Source organism: Nicotiana sylvestris, chromosome 4 (genome assembly GCF_000393655.2).
Source record: "Nicotiana sylvestris chromosome 4, ASM39365v2, whole genome shotgun sequence".
In the NCBI taxonomy this organism is placed as follows: domain Eukaryota; kingdom Viridiplantae; phylum Streptophyta; class Magnoliopsida; order Solanales; family Solanaceae; genus Nicotiana; species Nicotiana sylvestris.
In genome coordinates, this window is record NC_091060.1 from 88,299,254 (window position 1) to 88,324,936 (window position 25,683).

The window sequence follows — 25,683 nt, forward strand, 5'->3', positions numbered from 1 at the left end:
TACCTAAAAACGTTCTAATTCAATTCTAACTTGTACCCTATGCGTGCACTACTCATCCCATGCCAATGATCCAGGAGGCTTTGGACCTACTATTTAGGTGGTTCTAGACTTTACTTAGGTTGCTCAAAATGATAAAACTAATAGCACATTCAAAACAAGTAGGATTGCACATAATAGCAACAAGTGGCTCATATTAGCCTCCACACATAGCAACAAAGGCACGCAATTAGTCACAGATTTTCAGATTAGGCAGTATATGATGTTAATCGTTAAATCCCATTGGCATAATTTCTATGCGATTTTGATTTTCAGTATTATATAAGCAATGTATAGGCAGGTTAAAACATTGCAAGTCCTATAGGCATGATTTCTACTTGTTGCACGATTAGGTAGTGAAACGGTTTTGAGAGTCTAGTACTAACAACATTGATCTCATGAATAGTTCTTATGCGCGCAACAACATCCTATAGGCAGGATTTCCAACAATTGACAAATAAGTTGATTTTATACCACTTTATCCCTATAGACAATTCATCTAGGCGGGGCAGTGTAATGAAAGCAACGGAAATAGTCGATTAAAAGAGTAGAATCCTATAGTCATGGTATCTAGATGGGCAGTGTACTAAAGTAATAGAAAAAGTTTGACCAATTGATTATTTGAAGTCCTATAAACATGGTATCTAGATTAGTAAAGCATGTACTATTGCATCCTATAGCGTTGTTGTCTAAGTGTGCAGAGTTGTAGACATGGAAACATGTATAGAAAATACTTTAACTAATATATTTTGACAAGTTAAGTGAAGTGTGTGCGTGACTCCTATAGGCATGCTTCCTACACATGAAACTAATTGGCATATAAGACATGTTGAACGAATAGCAAATAGACCACATAGATCCTATAGGCATGTTTTCTACCAATTCAAGCAAGTATTAGAATATATCGTGTTACCCCTTTCCAGGAATTCCCCATCATTTAGTTTTACAAGCTATTACAGATCACTTTAAATAATTACAGGCCCAATACAAATATAGGATAACCCAACAATACATTTGGGTCTTCAAATAGGCTTAGGATTTTATGCGGACAGCAGGCCCAAACTCCAAGCGCATACAGTATACTTCGAAACCACAAGAAAAAAAGTAGGCCCAAATGATCCCAATGATTAAGCTAAGGGATGTTAAATTCAGCCATACAGGTAACAAAATTAATCTTAAACTGTAACTAGCAACTACTGTAATTAGGGCATATAAGTAAGATCATGCTCAAATTGGGAAACATACAAAACACATATGAGGCAAGTTCATGCTTATCACGCCAAAAATAGATTTTGAGAGCAGCAAGATTATTTCAAACAAAGTTTGAGAAACAAGCCTGGTCCAGAACTATATTAGAGAGAGCTTTAGGTAGGGTTTTGAGCATGAAAACCTAGTAGTGTCATGGACAAGAACAGGTGAGACACCACCTTAGCATGGGAGCTTTAACATAGGAGCCTAATGAGAACAACTAACTTGCAGAGCTTAACATGTGAAATGTTCAGGTACATACCAATCACCACACAAAGGTTTTACATCCAACAAGTAAGCATTCATGAGAAGAGACTGACTTTCAGGTAAATAAGGCAAGCAGGCATCACATGAAGAAGGATGAGACTTATTTTAGTCGACAGAAGGAGAAATAGACTAGACATATGTTGGATTTTACCCTAGGAGTCTTAAACAATCAGTAAGCACATAATATCAAAGCAAAGAAAAAAGCCTGCCTATAAATGGTAACAGTATTGGTATATAGAATTCATATAATCACAAGTTTATTCCTGGGAAGTAGCAGGTGTGCACGAAAGGCTCAAAAGACACATTATAATATCTTCTGGGATGTATTAGTTCGCTAAGAGATTCTAAGTCATGGGTTCCTGATAAGCAACAGTCTTTAAGTAAGCAATTACACTTAAACGTGAAGATGAGCAATTAATCAGGTTGGACATCTACAATAGGCATGCATTAAGGGCTAATAATGTCAAGGAAGAGCATATTAGGTTAAGCATTTAGGCAGTGTCGTCACATGATTTGTAGAGAAACAACAGGTGGTGTATAAGGGATTCAACAGGAAGAAAGCAACTTTAAGCAATGACATAGTTTCCAGGAAATTCGAACAAAATGCACTAAACATCAAACAAGTCATGAATCAATTGAGCTTAACTATGTGAAAATCAAGACTAGAACAGAATTAAAACTACATGTAGGCATCAAAACAAGCAGGTCTATACATGAAGTGGCATAATCATTAAACTCAGAAGAACCCCAGTAATGCTAATACACATAACACAATCAGAGGGAAGTAAGATTACAAGAGTATAAAGTACTAACCAGTTGCAAACAAAGTAAACAAAGAGTGATGAATGGCTGCGGTTACTGGAGAACGATGAAACCCCAAATTCCCGATGCTTCAGAGTTCACAAGACCTCGAGAAGGGCTCTGAGCAGTGCCTGCACCGGAGGAGGTCGTTTAATAGTATTATGGCCTTGGCTTTCAGCCGACCAGAATTCAACAGTTTCAGAAAACATTCGAGTGTAACAGAATAAGAGAGCGAATAAAAGAGGAGAATAGTAAGAGTAATAGCAGTAATGATGTCCGTTAAAAAGGATTAGAAGTGGGGTTTATATAGTAGTGGAAATTGAAAAAACAAACAAGGAAATATAATCAATCAAACACAAAATAAGGAAAGAAGAGCATGCAAAATAGATTTAGAACCAAATTAGGAGAAAAAATCAGGCAAACCCTAGTTCTACCCAAAATCTCAAATTGGCCGAAGAATCTTGGTGAGTCAAACCTATAATAATATTGTCATGAATGTATATAGATGAAAAATCGTCTGAATCTTGAAGAGCGAGTCTGATTTCTCTTGACTCAGAAGATTGGTACTTTTCAAAAATGGGGCAAGTACTATGTAATACCATAATCTTGTAAGGAACAACGAGATAACCCATAAAAGGTAAGTGAATCATGGCAGGAATCCATGAATTAATCGGGTTCGGAGAAGGTTGGTGAAGGCGTCTAGGGTTTGTCAAGGAGGGAGGAGGAGAGACGAAGGAAATGAGGGCGACGGTCTTAGGAAAATGGAGATTAGGGTTTGAGGTTGGGTAATTAAAAGTGGTAGAGTAGTTGTGGGTCGTTGATCTTTGGCCAAGATTAAAAATCGAGCGGGGCAAGTTAGTTTAACGGGTCGCGACCGGGTTAAGGTTAAAGGGGTCGTCTGGTTTGGGCTGGGGAGATTGAGCTTAAAAGTTTTGGACGGTTGGGCCATTAAATTGGTCCATAATTGGCTCCAAATAAGACTACAAATTAAATACATGAAAAAATTTAAAAAGTTATTTAAAAAACAATTAACAAAATAATAAAATATTTTTTGTGTATTAAGATGCTTGAAAACAATAATTTAATATATAAAAATACTATTTTAATATAAATAATATAATAAATATAATTATGTATATAATATAAGTTGTTATTGCAAAAACCATGTAAATGGCTTAAAAATACAAACATAATTATATGAAATGAGGTAAAATATTAAGAAACATATATGTGGATGCAATAATAAATTTGGATGATTAAGTCATCATAAAAATAATTTAAATGGGTAATTAATGCATATTCAAGTAATTAAAATGCAAGAAAATCAATTCTAAAACTTAAAAAAAATTATGAAAAATTATAGAAAATATTTGTATAATTCTTGCAAATTAAGTAATGATGCAACATGATATTTTGAAAGTATATATACTTATTCGGAAAATATGAGGGCAAAATTGGGTATCAATAATTATTATGGGATCGGGATACACGCCGCAGTGGGCGATATTGGCTTTATATTAGAGCTTGTGCAAGATCCGACCCTCCGGAGTCTGACATACTAGAAGTGAGCGCATTTACCGTATAGTGCTAAGTGACTGAGTGTGATGAGTGAGAGTTGAGGCAGTCGGATTGAGTATTCTGAGAGTGTGAGTACATGAGGTTATCATTGTGATGCATTACATGTGACATGCACATTTGACATATAGATATAGAGATGTAATATACCTCATATCAGTCACTCTTGGCTTATTTTATCCTTGTTGAGCTTAAACTGTTAAATATTTGAAAGCAATGTCTACATTTCTGAACTGTCTACAAACTGATTATTGGATTTTTCATTATGTTATTACTATTATTATCTGAATTTGGACTATACCTATATGAGCTCGTCACTGCTTTCAACCCAAGGTTAGTCCTATTACTTATTGAGTACGTTGTACTCATACTACACTCTGCACTTTGTGTGCAGATTCAGGTATTTCTGGGCACGACAGTTGCTAGATTTCGGAGCTTCATCTGTTTGGAGACTATTAGGGTAGCTGCCTTGGCGTTCGCAAACTTCGACTCTCCTTCTTTTCGGTTTATAACACTGTTCTATTTTTCTAAATAGTTGTTTTAATAGTTAGACTGTATTATCATTTAGATGTTCATGTACTTAGTGGCACCCGAATTTTGCAATGTTATATTTGAGTCGCAGTATTTCTTATCGGCTATTATGAGAGTTATTACTGTTAAACTTGTTTCATCTTATTTTCAATATAAAATTGTGTAGTTAATTGTGATTGTCGGCTTGCCTAGTTCTGTGTTAGGCGTCATCACAATATGTTGAGTTTTGGGTCGTGACATTTAATTTATTCAAAAGGTTACTTATCATTAATCTCATTTACAGCTTGCCTTATTAAATAGAATTGCCCGCAATTACCTTTTAAATTTTAAATAATATGATTTATAAATATTTTTTACACAACTTATGATCTACATTTAGGGGTCGTTTGGCAGGATGCACTAGATAAGCTAATGCATGCATTGACTTTGTATATTAATAATACATTGTTTGGTAGACATTTTGAACCTATGCATTAGTTATGCAGACATTAGTTATACATCCTATTTGGTATTATCCTATGCATAACTAATGCATAGAAAACAATGGTATTAGCAATGCAATGGGTTTTAATGCATGCATTAGCTTAGTTAAAGACAAAATTGTCCTTCAAAATTTATATTTGATTAAAATATGCTAGTTAGTATATTAATGCAAGTTCAAAATAATCCAAATAGTGAGAAATAAAATTATATCCCCAGTAAATAAATAAATACTTAGCATATTTCCTTTTTTATAAATAAATATTTAATTTTATTTTATAATATAGTAGACAAATAAAATAATTTTTTTAAACTTTTTCATTTAAAAACATTCCTCAACATATGTTTCTTTTAAAAAGTCAGAGTGTGGACTAGTTTTGAGGGCATTTTTGTAAACAAACAATTCTTTTAGAAATTGTGCAATATTTTAATACATCAAACTAAACAATTGATAAGAAATATGTAAGCATAACTAATACCAACATTACTAATACACCCTATTCAGCATTATTGACCGAGGATTGCCACCAACTACGAGAAGAAGTGGCTCGACTACTCAACAAAGGACACCTTCGGGAATTCCTTAGCGATCAGGCCAAAGATCAGTTCCGAGAAAGGGAGGCAACCAAGAAAAATGAGGCAAACGAGCCGCAACACGTCATCCACATGATCGTGGGCATAGTATCGGGCGTGGCCTCCCCTTCTAGGGCGACCTCTATCTTCCCGACCTCCGCCTCTAGCTGGCTGAGCAGGTGGGGTAGCAACTGGAGGTGTAACCATAGCTTGAGAACTGTGAGGGCACCCATACCAAACGACCCCTTACAATTTTACACGGTTCGGTAGCATTATGTTTGGATCCTAGCTTTTCTCATTCCTCGGTTACGCCAAATCAAAAGGTGTTAGCAGAACGAAAATATATGTCCGCATCAATTGATTTTGTGTAAATGCAGGAAACCTTCTTCCTGTTTATTAGAAAAGATCCTACGTTGTTCTTACACTCTCAATACTGAACTAGCAATGCATTCGTTTCCACAAACGGTAAGCTTCAATGATCGATCGAATTCATGTTTAACTTGTTCCCGAAATTGATTTGCCTCTGTTTCACTTTTATTTCGGTGCTCAGTATTCGTTATTTATTTGTTGCTAAACGATTTGTTGATTGTAACCGGTTTACTAAATTTTGGGTATCTGAGTATTGATTTAGTTGATTTTAGATTCAATTTGACACATTGTTCGATGATTTCATGTGGTTTCTGTTCCCAATTACCTGCTGAACACGTTTTCGATGAGACCTTTCTGACAATATATGGAATGGTTTGCAGTGTAACCAAATCGGTAATTTGGTTCAGATTAATTATTCGCATAAGTGTCTTCACTAAGCACGCGTTAAGATTTTGTTTAAAAATTTGGGTAGAAAAGGGAAAACCACATATTGATGGGACTATTGATCCCTCGGGAATTATTCCTTGGATTTCAGGGAGGAAGTGATCGAGCTAAAAGGATTTACAAGATAAATATTTTTTCTATAAAAGCAGCTTATATTATTTTGGTGTGAAGAAATTCTTGCCTGTTAACTCCTATGTAGGACAAATTTTATTTTGATTGGTCATTGCTCGTGCAAATTTAATAAAGATATGTAATCTTCTGTTTGGCTCTTGATTGAGCATTACTCGTGCAAATTGAGTAGTCAGCCGATTTACATATGTTATATATTTGCACAAAGTAGCTTTTTGTGATACTCGGGTAAGTTCTTTAGCATGATTGCCTTCCACCAAGTGATTACATCTTCCCCTTGGTTTTTTTTTGCATGAATTCCTTACTTGTTTTCTCTGCCTTTAGTCGACAAAGGGGAGGTTAATTTGGATAGCTGGTGATTTCTACTGGAAATACGAAAACCATATCTCACCTTGAGCTTGATCAAACAATGTATTAAAGGAAGAAATTTCTCACAGGCTCAGCTGATTTTGTGAAAAGCTCACTTTGACTCTGTTTTTGTAGCGGTGATTTCTCACCTAAATTATACTTGCAAAATAAATATTTGAAGTTCTTACCAGATGGCTGATGGGAAGGATAGTCGACCACTTGTTATTGACAATGCAACTGAAATGAGCAAGGTTAGTTAGAACAAACTGCTTGCTATTTCAGCTCTATGCATTGTTGTGCCAAAGTCCCACATCGGTGAAGTACCCTATAAAAGGAGGCCTAATGTTTAGGATTTAAACACACCTCTCATTTGCCTTCTCATCTTCTTAAGACATTTGTATCTTCTCTCTTTAATATTATTTCACTTGTATTTTGGAGTGGAATAAAATATTGGTTGTGTCCGAGTAAGTAGGCAAAATTGGCCGAACCTCATAAATTCTGGTGTTCCTTTTATTGTTGTATTATTGTCTTATTTATTATTTAGTGGCTACCATAATTTTTGGTATAGTAGTTGTGACTCTTTCACACTACATACATTTGGCTTCTGCAACAATTGGTATCAGAGCCAAGGTTCTATCTAAGTATGCTCTATGGTTGCAGCATAGTCTTATCTTCTACATCGGAAAAGATTTATCTTGGTAACTGAGTCAAGGTTCTGTCTGAGTATGCTATGTGGTTGCAGCTTAGTTTGATCTTCCACACCAGAAAAGAAATAATCTTGATTTGTGTCGCCAGCTATTAAATAATATTTGTGTCAAAAATGGGAGACAATAAACAAGAATCTACATCAAGTGTCAATAATACGTCATCGTTGACATCTTCGCTTATGAAAAGAATTGTGTCAAATGCGAAATTTGCGGTAGAAATTTTTGACGGGTCAGGACATTTTGGGATGTGGCAAGGCGAGGTTCTAGATGTCCTTTTCAACAAGGGCTAGATCTTGCCACTGAAGAAAAGAAACCAGATGTTATTGGAGAAGAAGATTGGAAAATTATAAACTATGTTGCTTGTGGTACCATTCGATCCTACCTTGCTAGAGACCAGAAATATCCATACACAAAGGAAACTTCTGCAAGTAAATTATGAAAAGCACTGGAGGATAAATTTTTGAAGAAAAACAGTCAAAATAAATTATACATGAAGAAGAGACTGTTTCGCTTCACCTATGTTCTTGGTACCACAATAAATGAACATATCACCAGTTTCAATAAGTTGGTCACAGATTTGCAAAATATGGACGCAACTTTTGATGATGGTAACTTGGCCTTGATGTTATTGGGGTCACTTCCTGATGAGTACGAACATCTTGAAACTACTCTACTCCATGGAAATGACAAAGTTTCTCTCAGAGAAGTTTGTTCGGCTTTGTACAGCTATGAACAAAGAAAGGGAGAAAAACAGAAGGGCGGAGAAGGAGAAACACTGATTGTGAGGGGTCGTCCTCAAAATCAAACGAGTACAAAGAAGGGAAGATCCAAGTCAAGATCTAGACCTAGCAAAGATGAATGTGCTTTTTGTCTAGAAAAGGGGCACTGGAAGAACGACTGTCCGAAGTTGAAGAATAAGGCCAAACATAACAATGGAAAGGCCATTATGGATTCAAATGTAGCTGATTTTGATGATTCAGACTTCTCATTAGTTACAATAGAGTCATCAACATCATCAGACATATGGTTGATGGACTCGGTTTGTAGCTATCATATGTGTCCCAATAGGGACTGGTTCGTGGATTTTCAAGAAGGAGAATATGGAGTCATCCACACAGCAGACAACAACCCTCTTACCTCATATGGCATTGGTTCAATACGATTAAAGAACCATGATGGAATGATCAGAACATTAACAGATGTTCGATATGTACCGGGTTTGAAGAAGAATCTCATCTCTGTGGGAGCCCTAGAATCAAAAGGGTTCAAATCATTGTAGAAAATGGAGTGATGAGAACATGCTCCGGTGCACTAGTGGTAATGAAGGCCAATCGGAAGAATAATAACATGTACCACTATCGTGGTAGTACAATTATTAGGACAGCGACAGTGACATCCAGTGACGACAAAGAGGCAGAAGCAGCCAGGCTATGACACATGCGCTTGGGACATGCTGGAGGAAAATCCTTGAAAACTCTATCAGATCAAGGATTGTTAAAAAGAGTAAAGACTTGCAATTTGGAGTTTTGTGAGCATTGTGTCAAAGGGAAACAGACAAGGGTTAAATTTGGTACAGCGATTCATAATACTTAAGGCATTTTGGAATATGTACACTCTGATGTTTGAGGTCCTTCCAAAACATCTTCATTGGGTGGAAAACACTATTTTGTAACCTTTGTTGATGATTTTTCCCGAAGAGTGTGGGTGTATACAATGAAGAGGAAAGATGAAGTGTTGGGAATTTTTCTCAAATGGAAAACGATGGTGGAGAATCAAACAGGCAGGAGGATCAAGTGTATTCGCACAGACAATGGAGGTGAATACAAAAATGATCATTTCAATAAGGTCTGTGAAAATGCTGGCATCGTCCGACACTTCATTGTCAAACATACACCACAAAAGAATGGAGTGGCAGAACGTATGAACCGGACCTTACTGGAGAAGGTACGGTGCATGTTGTCTAATGCTGGCTTGGGCAAAGAATTTTGGGCTGAGGCAATTACATATGCATGCCACCTCATTAATCGTCTACCATCTGCTGCTATTGACGACAAGACACCATTTGAAAAATGGCATGGAAAGCCTGCTATAGATTATGACTCTTTGCACGTGTTTGGCTCAACTGCATATTATCATGTGATAGAGTCAAAATTGGATCCAAGGGCAAAGAAGGCTATTTTTATGGGGATTACTTCTAGAGTCAAATGATACCGCTTATGGTGTCCTATGAAAAAGAAAGTAATATTCAGCAGGGATGTTACCTTTGATGAATCTGCTATGGTAAATAAGGTAACAGAAGATACCAAACAAAATGAGGGTGTTTCTAAGTAGGTGGAGTTTGAGGGAAAATTTATTTTTCCTACACAAGAAGCAGATGATTAAACAAATGAAGATTATCCTCCGGAAGAAGAGCCAGTAGAGAGGGAGATTCCAACTTAGGAACCTCAACAACAACTTGAATCAATAGCAACTAGCAGACCAAAAAGGACAATAACAAAACCTGTTCGTCTAGAGACGGTTGCTTGTGCCGCCTCAATTGTAGCTGATGATGTTCCTACCACTTATAAAGACGCAGTCCAAAGTTCAGAAGAAGATAAGTGGAGGATTGCCATGAATGATAAAATGCAATCCCTTTATCAGAATCATACATGGAGATTGACCAATCTCCCGAAGAGAAAGAAAACAATTGGGTGCAAATGGGTATTTGCAAAGAAAGAAGGATTTCCTAACCAAGAAGATGTTCGCTACAAAGCAAGATTGGTGGCCAAAGGATATGCTCAAAAGGAGGGAATTGATTACAATGAAGTGTTTTCTCCAGTTGTAAAACATTCCTCCATTAGAATTATGTTGGCTTTGGTAGCACAGTTGGATTTGGAACTAGTTCAGATGGATGTAAAAACTGCGTTTTAACATGGAAACTTGGAGGAGGAAATCTACATGACTCAGCCAGAAGGATTCAAAGTTGTTGGAAAGAAAAATATGGTGTGCAAACTTGAAAAAGCATTGTATGGATTAAAATAATCTTCTAGACAATGGTACAAACAATTTGACAAGTTTATGTTGCGGCAAGGGTACAAGAGAAGCAAATACGATCATTGTGTGTATTTGCGCAAGCTTAAAGATGGTTCCTTTGTATATTTTCTCCTAATATGTTGATGATATGTTGATAGCTTCCAAGAATTCGGAAGAAATTAATAAGTTGAAGATTCAACTGAAGAAGGAGTTCGAGATGAAGGATCTGGGTGAGGCAAAGAAAATTCTTGGCATGGAGATAATAAGAGATAGACGTTCAAAGAAACTCTGTTTATCTTAGAAAGAATATTTGAAAATAGTACTACAACGTTTTGGCATAGATGAGAAGACTAAGCCAGTTAGTACTCCACTTACTCCCCATTTTAAGCTAAGTACTACTATGTCGCCAAATGATGAAGCTGAACGAGAGTATATGTCAAAGGTACCATACGCAAATGCTGTTGGTACCTTGATGGTCTGTACGAGACCTGACATTTCACAAGCTGTTGGCGTTATTAGCAGATATATGCATAATCCAGGAAATAAGCATTGGCAAGCTGTAAAGTGGATTCTACGGTATATTCATAATACTGTAGATGTTGGGTTAGATTTTGAGCAGGAATGCAATCAGTCTGTTGTTGGATATTGTGACTCAGATTTTGCGGGTGATCTGGACAAACGAAGATCAATTACTGGTTATGTGTTTACTTTTGCAAAGGCATCAGTTAGTTGGAAGTCTATTTTGCAGTCAACAGTTGCTTTGTCTACAACAGAGGCAGAGTACATGGTTATTACAGAGGCTGTGAAGGAGGCAATTTGACTTTAGGGATTGCTAAAAGAGCTTGGTATTGGACCAAAAAATATCACAATTTTTTGTGATAGTCAAAGTGCTATTCAATTAGCGAAGAACCAAGTTTATCATGCAAGGACGAAGCACATTGATGTTCGGTGTCATTTCGTATGAGAAATCATAGGAGAATGTGGAGTCACGGTGAAGAAAATTCATACTACAGAGAATCCTGCTGATATGCTGACAAAAGTGGTGACTGCGGTCAAGTTTCAACATTGTTTGGATTTGATCAACATTGTTGAACACTGAAGATTGAAGATGAAGACACAACCAAACTTTGTTATTGAGAGAAAATTGAAGATGTAGAATTTTGCCAAGGTGGAGATTTGTTGTGCCAAAGTCCCACATCGGTGAAGTACCAATTTTGGGTGGTACTTCACCCTATAAAAGGAGGCCTAATGTTTAGGATTTAAGCACACCTCTCATTTGCCTTCTCATCTTCTTAAGGCATTTGTATCTTCTCTCTTTAGTATTATTTCACTTGTATTTTGGAATGGAATAAAATATTGGTTGTGTCCGAAGAAGTAGGAAAAATTGGCCGAACCTCGTATATTCTGATGTTCCTTTTATTGTTGTATTATTGTCTTATTTATTATTTAGTAGCTACCATAATTTTTGGTATAGTAGTTGTGACTCTTTCACACTATATACATTTGGCTTCCGCAACATGCATGGTGTTAGCTGTATCGCTCAACCTACTAATGAACAATAGCTGCATCGTTTGTTTCTTTAGGCAGGTTTTGCTGGGGATGATTCTCCAAGGGCTGTTTTCCCAAGCATAGTTGGTCGTCCTCGTCATACTGCCGTCATGGTCGGAATGGGACCAGATGCCTATGTTGGTTATGCCGCTATGTCTAAAAGAGGGGTTCTTTGACATTGAAATATCCCATTGAGCATGGTATAGTAAATAACTGGGATGATATGGAGAAAATGTTGCATCACACATTCTACAATGAGCTCGGTGTTGCTCCCGAGGAGCATCCTGTTCTTCTGACTGAGGCACCACTTAACCCCAAGCGAAACATAGAGAAAATGACTCAAATCATGTTTGTGGAATTCAATGTTCCAGCCATGTATGTCGCAATCCAGTTTGTTCTTTCTCTCTTTGCTAGTGGTCGTACAACTGGTAAGCAGCAGATGGAATACCAACATATGTTTGCTCTCTACTGTTTTAATCAGTCACTAAATCTTTTACTATTTGCAACAAGGTATTGTGCTTGATTCTGGTACTAGTGCGAGCCAGTGTCCCAAACTATGAGGGACATGCACTTCCCCATGCTATCTTGTGTTTATGTCTTGGTGGTCGTGATCTTACCGATTATCTCAAGGATATTGTCATGAATCTCAAGGAGGGTTGTTATTTATCACGCATTGCCTTTGCATTGGAAATTATTCGTCATATGGAGAGGATTGCTTATGTTGCCCTGGATTTTGAACAAGAGATTGAGAAGGCAAAAAAATTCCCAAAATCAGTAGAGAAGGTCTATGAGCTTCCTGATGGAAAAATCATAACTCTTGGTGCGGGGAGGTTCCGCTGCCCTGAAGTCCTATTCCAGCCATCATTGGTTGAAAAGGAAGCGACAGGAATTCATGAGAAAGTATACAACTCAATCATGAGATGCGATATTGATATTAGGAAAGATTTATTTTCAAACGTTGTGCTTATTGGTGGATCAACTATGTTTCCTGGCATAGCAGAACGTCTGAGCAAGGAAGTCACTGCTCTTGGTCCAAGCAGCATGAAGATCAATATGGTTGCACCGCCTGAGAGGAAGTACAGCGCCTGGATTGGAGGATCAATTTTAGTCCCTCAGTACTTTCAAACAAGTTAGTTTCTTTTTGCTTTATTTTATTGATCAATGAATCAAATCTGTTAAGTCCAAGTCTCAAATAACTATGAACGTCTTCTTGTTAACTCTTTAAAGCTTAAGTGATACAGCACTAATATCTACGTCCCATACAGATGTGTATAACGAAGGGCGAGTATGATGAAATTGGTCCCTCTATTGTCCACAGGAAGTGTTTCTGAGCTTGGTGAGAACTTAAAATCCTCTTTATTTAACAATTCCTTCGAATGAATGCTTTATTTTAAGTCACACTGACCTGTTTCTCTTTTGAAGTAATACCCAATCCTGTGAGCAGTTTTTTGCTATTCTTGCTTGGCGTGGCTTTGTTCTTTCCTTTGTAATTTAGCTAGTAAGCAGGAAACTGGTGGATCGTCCGTGACTAACTATATTTCTGTTCGGGTTAAGAGCAGCTGGTTATATAAGCAAACTTTTCAGTAATGAGGAATGTGGATTAGCTATCCTTTGTGAACAATAATTGCAAGAAAATATATCGGTGAGTAGTTGTGGAATTGCTTAAGGGTATTCTACTTGCGTTCGGAATTGTTTTTTATTTAGCTTTGAAGATGTTATACTCATCTGTTATCACTTTACAAGCAGAGAATATGTTCATACTTTTCTGTTGTTGTAGGAGATACGAATGGATGCAAATATAGTTTGAAAATTCAATATACATAAGAGGCATTTTTCTCCACTTGGGCAAGAAAATAAGTGACTGTTGACTGCGGATACAATTTTCGTTAGAGAAAGGCAGTGCACCAAATTATCAACTGCAATGTTACTCTATAATTTTTTTTTTTTTTTTGGTTTCATTACTTTTTACTTTTGGTCTCTTTTAACCTAATTAAAATTTTTGTTATTTTTTATAGAAGTTCCTTATATTTATCCAATAACTTGTATCCTCATCCAATTAAGATTAGAGGGTTCCCTTCTGAGAAATCCAATGGTTTGAAGTTACGTTGTATTCCAACTTCCAGGTATTCTGTTTTTGGTACTATATATAAGGTTGGTCAATCTGTTGACCTCTTAATAGATGAGAAGGGAAAGCACAAAGAGAAAAAAAAAACTAGAATATTTAGATACATGTGATTAATATCAATGGGTGCATGAAGTGGTAGTTGAAGTGAACTTTCAGCAACTTGAAACTACAAAGTCAAAGATTTCAGACTTTGCAGTTCGGTTGGGCAAGCCAGCAGGGTAAATGTCATATGGGGCACCTTTCCTTTAAAATCTATTTAATTTCTTTTCCTTTGAAAGAAAAAAAATTGGTTAACTTGTTCAATGATCATGTGTGTGTATATATACACACACATATAAAGCCTCATTGGAGATGTATATAAATGTAAGAATGTCAAAAATGAAGATTAAGAAAGACAGATTTTAACATAAAATAAAAGGCACAATTTCGATTAAGTCTCAGGAAGCGACTATTTATTCCTATTTGGTAATTTAGGATCATTCTTAAGAGGAAATGGTTTATCATGTCTCTTACAATTTAAACAGAAGAATACGACCCACGAAGTATCTCTTGTGTTTTATGTTCTTTGACATAAAACGAAAAAAAAGTTTTGTAAACAACCATACCAATTGACCCCAAAGAAAGGAAATTGCCACGATCCAAAAACCACATAGTCGTGATGGCACCTAACTCTAATGCTAGGTAAGCCAAATGTAGAATAAGGTAACTCAAATGATAGATTATTAATAACAAGAAATAAAATGATTGAATTCTATACAACCTTCCAAGGACTGGTGGTACAAGTCATGAGCCACTATAATTTAGATTTACAAACTGAAATGAAGAATAGGTACAATATCTATTTGAAATTTACATAAACAGAGTTTAAGTCCTAAACTACAATGAACAAGAGGTAGCTTGAATCTGGAACGCTGGAACGTCTTCAGAGCAAGGCTTCATCTTCCACAGCTACGCGGCTCTAAGATCTGCACCCAAGGTGCAGAAGTGTAGCATGATTACAACCAATTGTTAGGGATATAGTAGATACGCTCTAGATCCAATATCATATTTGATGATTTGAACATATTTTTGCGAGCGTTATTTGATATAAAAATATGTGGCATTTGATATTCTTTTATCATAGTTATTTTTAATTATTTGATTAACTTGATAAGGTCCTTGATTAAATTTTGAAACTTGACATTATGATGGAGACCATGATAATGAGAGTGAAGTTTCTTATAATTTAATCTAAATTTGTTCTTGATCATAGGATTATTAATTTGGACATTAGTAATCCGGTTAGATCAATATTTATGTGATCGTCTTTATTGGATAAAGATTAGTTGATCTCATTAACTAAATCACATAGATAGATGATGCATATAGAGATATGATCATTGAACTGACTCATTGGATAATTCCTAATGGTTAGAATTACCATAAATGTCAATAGGATATTATCTTGAAGAATGTGATGTAAAAATTTCCTTTGACCTGAAATCGTCATAGTAATTGACAAGTTATTTATTGTGCTTTGATACCAGACACCTATAGCCCTAGGACGATAGTTGAAAGGATATTGGGTATGATTAAATGCTTGTAGAATTAGTGATTGATTAAGATGGAATCTGTCAACTCTTGATAATGAGTTTAAGCTCCATGTTGTCATGAACTATAAACGACCAAACTAAGACCTTGGCCAGGGTGATTGAATGAAAGAAGAAAAGAGTTTCTTAGGTCATTCAATGGTCGATTATATTTGACATGCACACATAGTTGGTCGCCTATTAGGATTTGACAGTTGAACCATATCCTAGGGTGATCCAGAGCTATAAGGACAGAAGGAATTACTACATTATTCTTCTACTGGTTCTTGAGAGTAAATTGTATACTTCATGTTATCCGGTCGTTAAGGAGTGTTGCTAGACGCCACCCTTAATTAGTATATTGATGTGATCAATTTACTACCGGTTCAGTATTGAACTTATGGGATCATACACTAATTAACGAGTGTTCTGATCTTTGCTAAAGGATTAATTAACTTATTATTTGATAATTAAATTAAGGAATTTAATTAGTCAAAAAAATTTAGTTATTAGTCTAAATAAAATATTATTATATTCTTTGCTAGCATAGAGGGTATGATTAATATTGTGAACAAATTGAAGTTTTCTATTTGAAATAAAAAATTAAATTATATCTCTTGGTTAAAATATATATGTGATATATATAATTAACACTTATTTTATATAAGAGATGTTATATAAAATATTAATAAAGTCTTGTTAGTAAATTTAATTTTGAATTGGATTAATTAATTGTGAAAAGTCCATATGGACTTGTCGGCAATTTTGAACCCATTTGGAATGGGATTATATTTCCAGTAAGAAAATATTAATAAAAAGGTTTGATGAAACTTTATTAAGTGAATTTCGATTCACGTAAAAGTCCATAAAAGGACATCTGCCACCTCAAATTTGGTTTCATTGTTTTCAATAGAAAATTCCAATGTTTGGAATTGGACTTCATGGAAAGTCCATGAAATCGACAGTAACGTTGCCTATTGAGAATGGGATTACGAATTCTTCCTAGAAAATTCTATCACGTTTTTTTTAGAATAAATTCTTACCATAAGTAAATTATTAGCTCAACCAAATATGAAAAGGGTTTGTAGGTGATGCTATATAAAGGGTGATGGAGAAAATTTGCCGCACTATTAATTCTTGAGAAGAAAACACTTTGTGAAAGTGAGAGTGCAATACAAAGCCAAGAGAGAAAATACAATTACAAGAAAGGTGTTTTTTGTTCTTCTAACATTGAATTGAGATTTTTGAGAAAAATTTCAACACAATATTCTTCGTTCAATTTGTTTGCGGGTTTCGTTGATCAAATGGTTGATAGCAAGGATTGGTCTCGGTGTGGATACGCATAGAGTCTTCGCACTATCGAAGAATTTAAAATGACACTTTCTTCATCAGGTACGTCTCTGATCTATTGACATGTAAATAAATTTTAAACATGAAAAGATCTGCCTAGGATTGTTATTGTCTTCCACTGCGTGTTATGAACATCTATACGCAATCCTTCACCAACCCCATGTACTCAGTAAGTATCTTAACTAACCTCGGTGAAGCAGTGACGAGGTTTTAAGTTAAAAGATACCCACTTATTATTTTTACTTGTGTAAATGATAAGCAAAAAGAGCAATACGAGAAAGATACGCAAATAATCACGTAATAATTGAAACAAGGATACAACTAAGAGGGACCCAAAATATCGTTACTCCTTAATCTCACAACACACTACGATAACAGGAATCAAAGACAAGAATAACCATAATACATCTGTTCCATTGCAGTGCGCAACCGGTCCCACATATATAATGAACATTGTTGCAGTGTGCAACCCGATCCCATATATATATATATATCAAACACTATTGCAGCGTGCAACCCGATCCGAACATTAATAAACACTGTTGCGGTGTGCACCCGATCCCAATATTAATAGTATCATATGAAACCGCAACAACTCAAACGCGGGAAAAGTTCACAATGTGACACTAAGAAAACGAACACGCAATATTAAACTAGGTAATACAACTCAAACAGAGTAGAATGGGCAGTCCAATATCAAAAGCTAGTCTACCGTATATAATGACAAGGCTTCCACAAAACATAACAAACAACCAATCTAAAAGTCATTCAATCCAGTTAAGCAAGGAAGAGTACGACATGAAACGAGTAAAGATGTTTATCAAGAAAGAACAAGGATCAAATGAAGGCATTCAATATATGAAATCATGTAGAAAGTAGAAGCATGTAGCAAGTAAAGGTATTTAATCAGTAAAGGCATATAGTAAGTAAATGCATATAGTAAGTGAAGACATATAGTAAGTGAAAGTATGTAGTGAGTGAAGACATGTAGCAGGTTAAGGCATTTAACTATTAAGTCACGTGGCAATTAGAGGCATGTAACAGGTATGGGCTAATAACAAGTAAAGACATAAATTCGAAGAGGACATGTAATAGAAGTAAATCAAGTAAAAGTGTAGGTGTAAGAGTAACAAACAAGGTAAAGACAAAGCTATAACAGTAACAAGCCAAAGGGAAAACGCAGAAGTAACTACAAAAGGAACTCAAGCGGAGGGTATTATACAAAACAAAAAAACACTAATAGAAACCAAAGCAAAGAGCATGTAATTAGTACTTAACAAATGAGTAATCATAATGAGAATCCAACTTCCTTCCTTTCACACGGTAATAACCTACAAATCAATCTCATTTCAAACCGCACAAAAATCTCATCATGCCAACATCATATCAACCGCATGGAAATACCCATCGTGCCAAACATGCCCCCGAATGCCCCAATCATCATCTCTTATTAAGAATAAAGAAACTCAAGTAAAATGACAATAACAGATATAGATATAGGTTTGTGATATTACGATCAAGTTAGGTATGCAATGGATCTCAGAACATCACATTAAATCCCTAGCATGATTTCTAACAAAGTTAATTGAGTTTATTAATCATCAAATTAAATGAACCATACGTTAAGGGATCATTAAGTTCAACAAGGCACAAAGAAGCATATAATTTCCCCCTCTCGAGCATGAAAATTCCGGCACATGCATATATGTGATATTAGGCTATATAGAGATTAATTACACCTTAATATTACCATGCTTTATTGTTGTTTTATAGGCAAGTTGCCAACAAAATGCTCTAAATGGTGTTCTTTTGTTTAGCAGGGAATATTCTAAGTGAGGAAGAACCACGGAGTATTTTGGAGGCAATAATGTGAAGAAAACGCTCACTCAAGAAGTACCGAGCACAAAGAAAGCAAAAAGATGTACTGAGCAAAATTCCACCGCGACCGCGGTGGAACCACGACAGATCAAGTAGCGAGGCAGAATGTGATGACCCGACCAGTCGTCTCATGAGTTACCGCTCCGTTTCCCCCATTTTTGCTTCTTTATGCTTCATTATCTATGTTTTATGTGGTCGAGTTGATTGGTTTGCGTTTGGTATGGTTATGGTAAGAAGTGAGACACTTAGTCTTTTTTAAGAAGGCTTAAGTTGAAAAAGTCAACCGGATGTTGACTTATGAGTTAGAGGGATCGGATGTGAGTTTCGATGGTTCGGTTAGCTTCGGGAGGTGATTTTTAACTTAGGAATGTGAGCGGAAGTGGTTTTGGAGGACCGATGTAGAATTACGCTTGAATTGGCGAAGTTAGTATTTTGGCGATTTCCGGTTGATAGGTGAGATTTTGATCCGGGGGTCGAAATGGAATTCCAAGAGTTGTTGTAGCTTCGTTATGTCATTTGGGATGTATGTGCAAAATTTCAGGTCATTTGGATGTAGTTTGTTTGGATTTTTGATCAAAAGCGTGTTTCAGAAGTTTTTAGAAAAACTTAGATTCGATGTGAATTGGTGGTTTTAGTATTGTTTGTGGTATTTTGATGATTGGAACAAGTTTGCATGAGGTTTTAGGAGGTGTTGATGCTTTTGGTTGAGGTCCCGGGGGCCTCGGGTGAGTTTCGGGTGGTCAATCAAACCATTTTTGGAGTTGAGAAATTACAGAAAATCAGTCCAGCAGTTGCAGGTATTTTGGCCTTCGCGTTACGCGAAGGGAAGCTCACGTTCGTGAAGGGCTGGGATCTGGAAGCTACACGTTCGTGAGGGTCTAGGCCGCATTCGCGAAGGGTTCATCAGGCTGTCCATCGCATTCGCGATATGGTTTCGCCTTCGCGTAGGTATAGGAAGAGAGGCATCGCGTTCGCGACCTGCATGTCGCGTTCGCGTAGAATAAAAAGTGGTCAACGCGAATTTGTGCATCATGATCGCGAGGTGTTGACCGCGATCGCGAAGAAGGAATATCAGAACTGGGCAGTAAGTTTATAAAATATTTCATCCGCGATTTTGAGCCATTTTTCCACCATAGTTGATCATTTTGAGAGCTCTTTGAGGGAGATTGAAGAGGGATTCAAGGAGAATTAATTGGAGGTAAGATTTTTGAACCTAAAACGTGATTCTATTGTGAAATTAACCTAGAAATTCATGGAAATTTAGCTAAAAATAGAAGAACTAGGGCTTAGGATTTTGAAATTTTAAATTGGGATTTGAAGGGCCATTTGAGGTCGGATTTGAGAACTCTTGATATGTATGGACTCGTGGAAGGATAAGGAACCCGTTGAAAATTATTCATCACTATTTACTTCAATTATCATCAATATATCTTGGTAAATGATAATTTCTCAAAACCAATTGATTTGATAGCGTTACGTTGAAAATATAATCGCCGGAATATGTATTTAGTAGTGTATGTCTCATATTTAAGAAAAAAATCGATAAATAACCGAAAAAATAGAAAAAATTGAATCGATAAAAAACCAACTTAATTGGTTTGGTTTGGTTCCAATATTTGGAAAATCGACTTACTTGGTTTGGTTTCCTTTTTGGGAAAAACCGACCCAAACCGAACCATGAACACCCCTATCTGCATGTAATTCAAACCAAACAGCTAATAGCCTGTTTGGCTAATCTTATTCAAATCCAAAAGTATTTTTTTTTTAATTTTTTTTCCCTCTCAAAGTTGTAGTGTTTGGCCAAACTTTTAAAAGAAAAAAAAAATACTTTTTTGCGTAGAAACAATTTTTGGAGAAGCAGAAAAAAAAAACTTTTCTCTAATAACACTTAAATTTTTTTTTTGAGAAAAATATAGTTAGAAGTCGTTTTAAAAGAATGACCAAAAAATAATAACGTGTCATTAAATGCATTTTTAATCCTTAAGTTTTAAATACTAAAGGTAAACCCACGAGTTCCCCAAATTCCTCAATCACACTATTCATGAACCCTAACTCTCTCAACAAAAGATGTTAGAAGAAAACTCAACAACAGATGTTAGTATATAGTGATGAAATCCAACTATCGGTAAGTTTGCTCTGTGTTTCTTGCAAGCTGCTTTCCTATTCTTAATTTTTTTTTTCAATAGAGTTAAGATTTTTTCCCATAGTTATTGGAACATAGGAAGAGAAATCTTGAAATGTCTATTACCAAGCCCCTATCATATCATCGTTATAAAGTCCTAGTTTACTGTTTGATCATCTATTGCTTATGGTTTCCACTTTACTCTTTCGTCTCAGGTTCTACATAGCATACATTGTTCCAACAAAGTTACTGCCTATAATCACTCAGCTTCAACACTAATAGACTTAAGTTACTGGCTAGAATAACTGAACTTCAAGACAAATTGGAAGTCTATGAAGCTGCCGATAGTGAATGTACCGAGCCTGAGAGAGAAAGTTGTCATACATGAAAACTGAATCAATGGAGATTGAGGAATTGGGGGAAAAATTGACCTACTCCAATAGATAATTTTGGCTAAAAAGATTTGGTTTGGTATTCAAAAGGTAGAGCCAAAATGAATAACGTTGTAGTGTTGGACAATGGCGCGGGCCTAATCAAGGCTGGAATAGGTGGCGAAAGAGACCCAACAGCTATTGTCCCAAACAGCACGGGGCGTCCACTCTCTTCCAAGAAATGGCTTATGGCAGATCAGCTCCTTTCCCCTGACGTAGACCTTACTTCCGCCACCGTCCGCCGCCCTTTCGACCGCGGTTACCTTATCAACCCGGACCTCCAGTCCTCCCTTTGGTCCCATATCTTCTCCAACCTCCTCAACATCACTCCTTCCCAATCCTCTCTCCTCCTCACTGAACCCCTTTTCAATCTCCCTTCAATACAACGCTCCCTTGATGAAATCGTCTTTGAAGATTTCAATTTTAAGGCTCTCTATGTTTCGGATTCCCCCTCTTTGGTCCATCTCTATGAGGCATCTCGTCGCCCTTATGGGATTGTGTCTAAAGCCCAAAGCAGCTTAGTTGTGGATTGTGGATTTTCATTTACTCATGCCTCACCCGTGTTTCAGAATTTCACATTGAATTACGGCGTGAAAAGGCTTGATCTTGGTGGGAAAGCTTTGAGCAATTTCATGAAGGAGTTAGTGAGTTACAGGAGCGTTAATTTGATGGACGAGAATTTCCTTATGGATGATGTAAAAGAGAAACTCTGCTTTGTGTCTTTGGATGTTGCCAGGGACTTGCAGATTGCTAGGAAACCGGGAAATGACAATTTGTTTAGGTGCACGTATGTGCTTCCTGATGGTATTACGCATACTAAGGGTTTTCTAAAAGATCCGGAAGAAGCAAAGAAATACCTGTCTTTGTATAATGATGAAGCAGCCACGAAGCAGCAAGTAGCAGCAGGAGAACAAACGGATAAGCTGCGGAGCAACGATGCATCAAGAAGAATTGATTTGACAAAAAATGAATTTGGGTTGACAAATGAGCGGTTCCTCGTCCCAGAGATGATGTTTCGTCCAGCTGACTTGGGACTGAATCAGGCTGGACTTGCAGAGTGCATTGTTAGAGCTATCAGTTCCTGCCATTCTCATCTTCAACCTCTTCTCTATGAGAGCATCATTTTGACGGGAGGCACTACTCTATTCCCTCATTTTGCTCAAAGACTAGAAATGGACCTTCGACCACTTGTCCCAGATAAATACCGTTTAAAGATTACGACTCAAGAAGATCCTATACTAGGTGTTTGGCGTGGAGGATCACTCTTGGCATCAAGTCCTGATTTTGATGCAATGTGCATCACCAAAGCTGAATATGAGGAGCTGGGATCAGCTAGATGTCGAAAGAGATTCTTCCACTAACTTTGGTGATGTTACTTTTGAAGTTTACAAGTCTATGTTCATCTTTGGTGTTAAATGGAGGGAGTAATTAGGAGGATCGCCGGCCTCTACTGTTGCAATTGAGCTAAATATGTATGTGTTCTGAAATGTTTCTTTTTCTTGTCAGTTTCTTTTATGTATTTCAGGCCAAATTTGTTGAAGCCTAATCTTACTGAAATGACATGTTAATGGCATCTTCAATACCAGAAAAACAAAAAATGGTCCAAGAGCAACAATCATGAGTTTGTCTCTCCCCTTATTATTCAGTTTTTATACCGAACCATATATGCGTTTATCTGCATGCAATACCGAAATATAGATCCGCTATCTATTGCTTCCACTTCTTTTTTCTCCCTGTTTTCTGGCTCTTTCTGTTTACCAGGAAAAGTCTATGTTTCTCTGAACACTCTCAACACTGAACTAGCAATAAGAAGTGGTTGCGATTTCATAAAGGTAAGCTTCAATTTGTCTCTGTTTCACTTGCAGTCTGTTGATGATTTGATCATATTGGTTATGTGCTTGGCTCTTGTTATTGGTTGCTCAACTATTTGTTGTGTAACTGGTTAACTAATCTTTATTCTAGATTCAGTTTGACACTTGGTATGATGATTTCATGTAGTTCTGATCTAAAATTTTGTTGACCATGAAAGTGGTTAAAAAATAAGAACGTGCATTGGTTGTTTCACGACACTGTTTAACTGCCTCACAAAGTGAAGGAAGATGAGACCTTTCTGGCAATATGGAATGCTTTGCGGTGTACCTGAAATGATAATTGGCCCTGATTATCTGTATAAGTGTCTTCACTAAAAGAACATTAAATTGTTGTTTGTGTACTGGCTCACAAGTGATTTTACAAGGGAAAAGTCAAAGACTGATGGGACAATTGATCGCTGGGAGAGTTATTCATTAGATTTTAAGGGGAAGTCATCAAGCTAAAAGGATTTATAAGATAAAATCTGTTCTATAAAACTATTTTGTTTGATATTGGTCTGAACTTCTCCCTGCCACTTTCGTCCTACACCGGACTTCCTGAATGATTATACTGATGGAACCTTCCATACTCCATTGAGTTGGTCTTTTTTGCCACATTGTATGTTGGGAACAGAACCCCTTTGCCTGCCAACAGTAACCACAAAATTGGGGAAAGATAGCTCTTTTTCATTTGAGAAGGGCTATGAGCTTCCCGATGGACAAGTCACTAAAATAGGGGCTGAGAGGTTCCCTGAGGTCCTCGTCCCGCCATTGTTGGTTGGAATGGAAGCGACATGAATTCATGAAAAAGCCTACAACTCAATCATGAGATGCGATGTTGATATTAGGAAAGATTTATTTGCAAACATTGTTCTTAGTGGTGGATTAACTATGTTTCCAGGCATAATATATCGTATGAGCAAGAAAATCACTGCTCTTGCTCCAAGCAGCATAAAGATCAATGTGGTTGCACCACCTGAGAGGAAGTACAACACCTGGATTGGGGGATCAAAGCACTTCCCTCTGCAGTTTTAAACAAGTTAGTTTCTGTTTGCTTTACTTCAGGATCAGTCAATCGATCAATTTTTAACTCTTTTAAGCTCAAGGGGTTTAATAGCTAACACCTACGTCCCATGCAGATGTGTATAACAAAGGGCACATATGGTGATTTGGTCCCTCAATCGTCCATAAGAAGTGTCTTTAAGCTTGGTGAGCTTTTATATCCTCTCTTGTCAACTTCCATCTAATGATTTCTATTTTAATGAGAGATCAGCCGATATATATTTCACTTAGAGATCAGTTTCTTTTCCCAAGTTATACCCAATCTTGTGAGCAGTGTGATATTTTAGTCTCTAGTTGTTCCGTTATCATGCTAATTTTTCTGGCTTGGGTTTATGCTTTTATTTCAAGTGATTTGGGTAGTAAGCCATTAAAATGGTGGTTTGTCTGCGACTAATGTTTGTTCTATTGCTTTTTAGGTTAGACACATTTGGTTATATTTTTTTTTTTCGAAAGCAGATGCAGAGTTTTGTGAAATGCAGATTTGCTTGGCCTTCCTGGAAAACAAGCTCTTTTCGCTTGGTTACGCAGTCCAAGCCCGACTAGAAAGAGTACTCCGTGTACATCCCCGTTTGCAATTCATGACCATTTTAAGTACCAAGAATTTTTTAAGTGTTACCAAAGTAATGTGCTAGCAAACTGCTATAATTCACCTCCTTTTCTTCGAGTAATTTGTCAGATTTTGCAAAATTACACCATGATCGATTTGCAACTTGCAAGTTGTATGATAAAACATTACAATTAGCAATAAAGGTATAACATGTGAAACCAAATCTATACTATATTAAAAGCACGAAGGTCCTTAGCGAAATGTCGTTCGCCTTTTTTACCCCTTTAAAATAGAGTTAATATTGGACAAAATCGACATTTAAAATTGTTTCCTAATATTTAGAAATTTTAGATCAACTAAATTTTGTGATTTAAATTCTTCCTTATTTGAACTAGGTAAGAAATCCTAATATTAATTAGGACATTAAAATCAATTGAAAAATAAATTGTTAAAAAAAAAAAAGGAAAAAATATCAACAACCCCAATATTAGTGGTACGTGCGTTTAAAAATTGTTACTAATTTATGTGGTTTTCCTTATATAGACCAACTTAATGCTACTTATGCTATTACGAGAAGGAACAATATAAATGCCACAAAGGTAGATGATGGAAACCATTGTAGACATGAACAAGACTTTTCAAATAAATATGAGAGAGTGATTAATTATTAATATTAATTTGT

The 25,683-nt window shown here is 36.4% G+C and overlaps 1 protein-coding gene and 1 pseudogene across 1 annotated transcript; both read left to right on the forward strand.

The window, feature by feature from the left end:
- The first annotated feature begins 5,507 nt into the window (after nucleotides 1-5,507).
- On the forward strand, nucleotides 5,508-14,246 carry LOC104235417 (actin-100-like; annotated as a pseudogene).
- A 6,744-nt stretch (nucleotides 14,247-20,990) lies between these two features.
- Nucleotides 20,991-23,198, forward strand: LOC104235418 (actin-related protein 6-like). Its single transcript, XM_009789176.2, has 2 exons — nucleotides 20,991-21,114; nucleotides 21,327-23,198. Exon 2 carries the CDS (start codon nucleotides 21,605-21,607, stop codon nucleotides 22,901-22,903), a length of 1,299 nt encoding a protein of 432 aa, XP_009787478.1. The 5' UTR covers nucleotides 20,991-21,114; nucleotides 21,327-21,604; the 3' UTR covers nucleotides 22,904-23,198.
- Nucleotides 23,199-25,683: the final 2,485 nt, after the last annotated feature.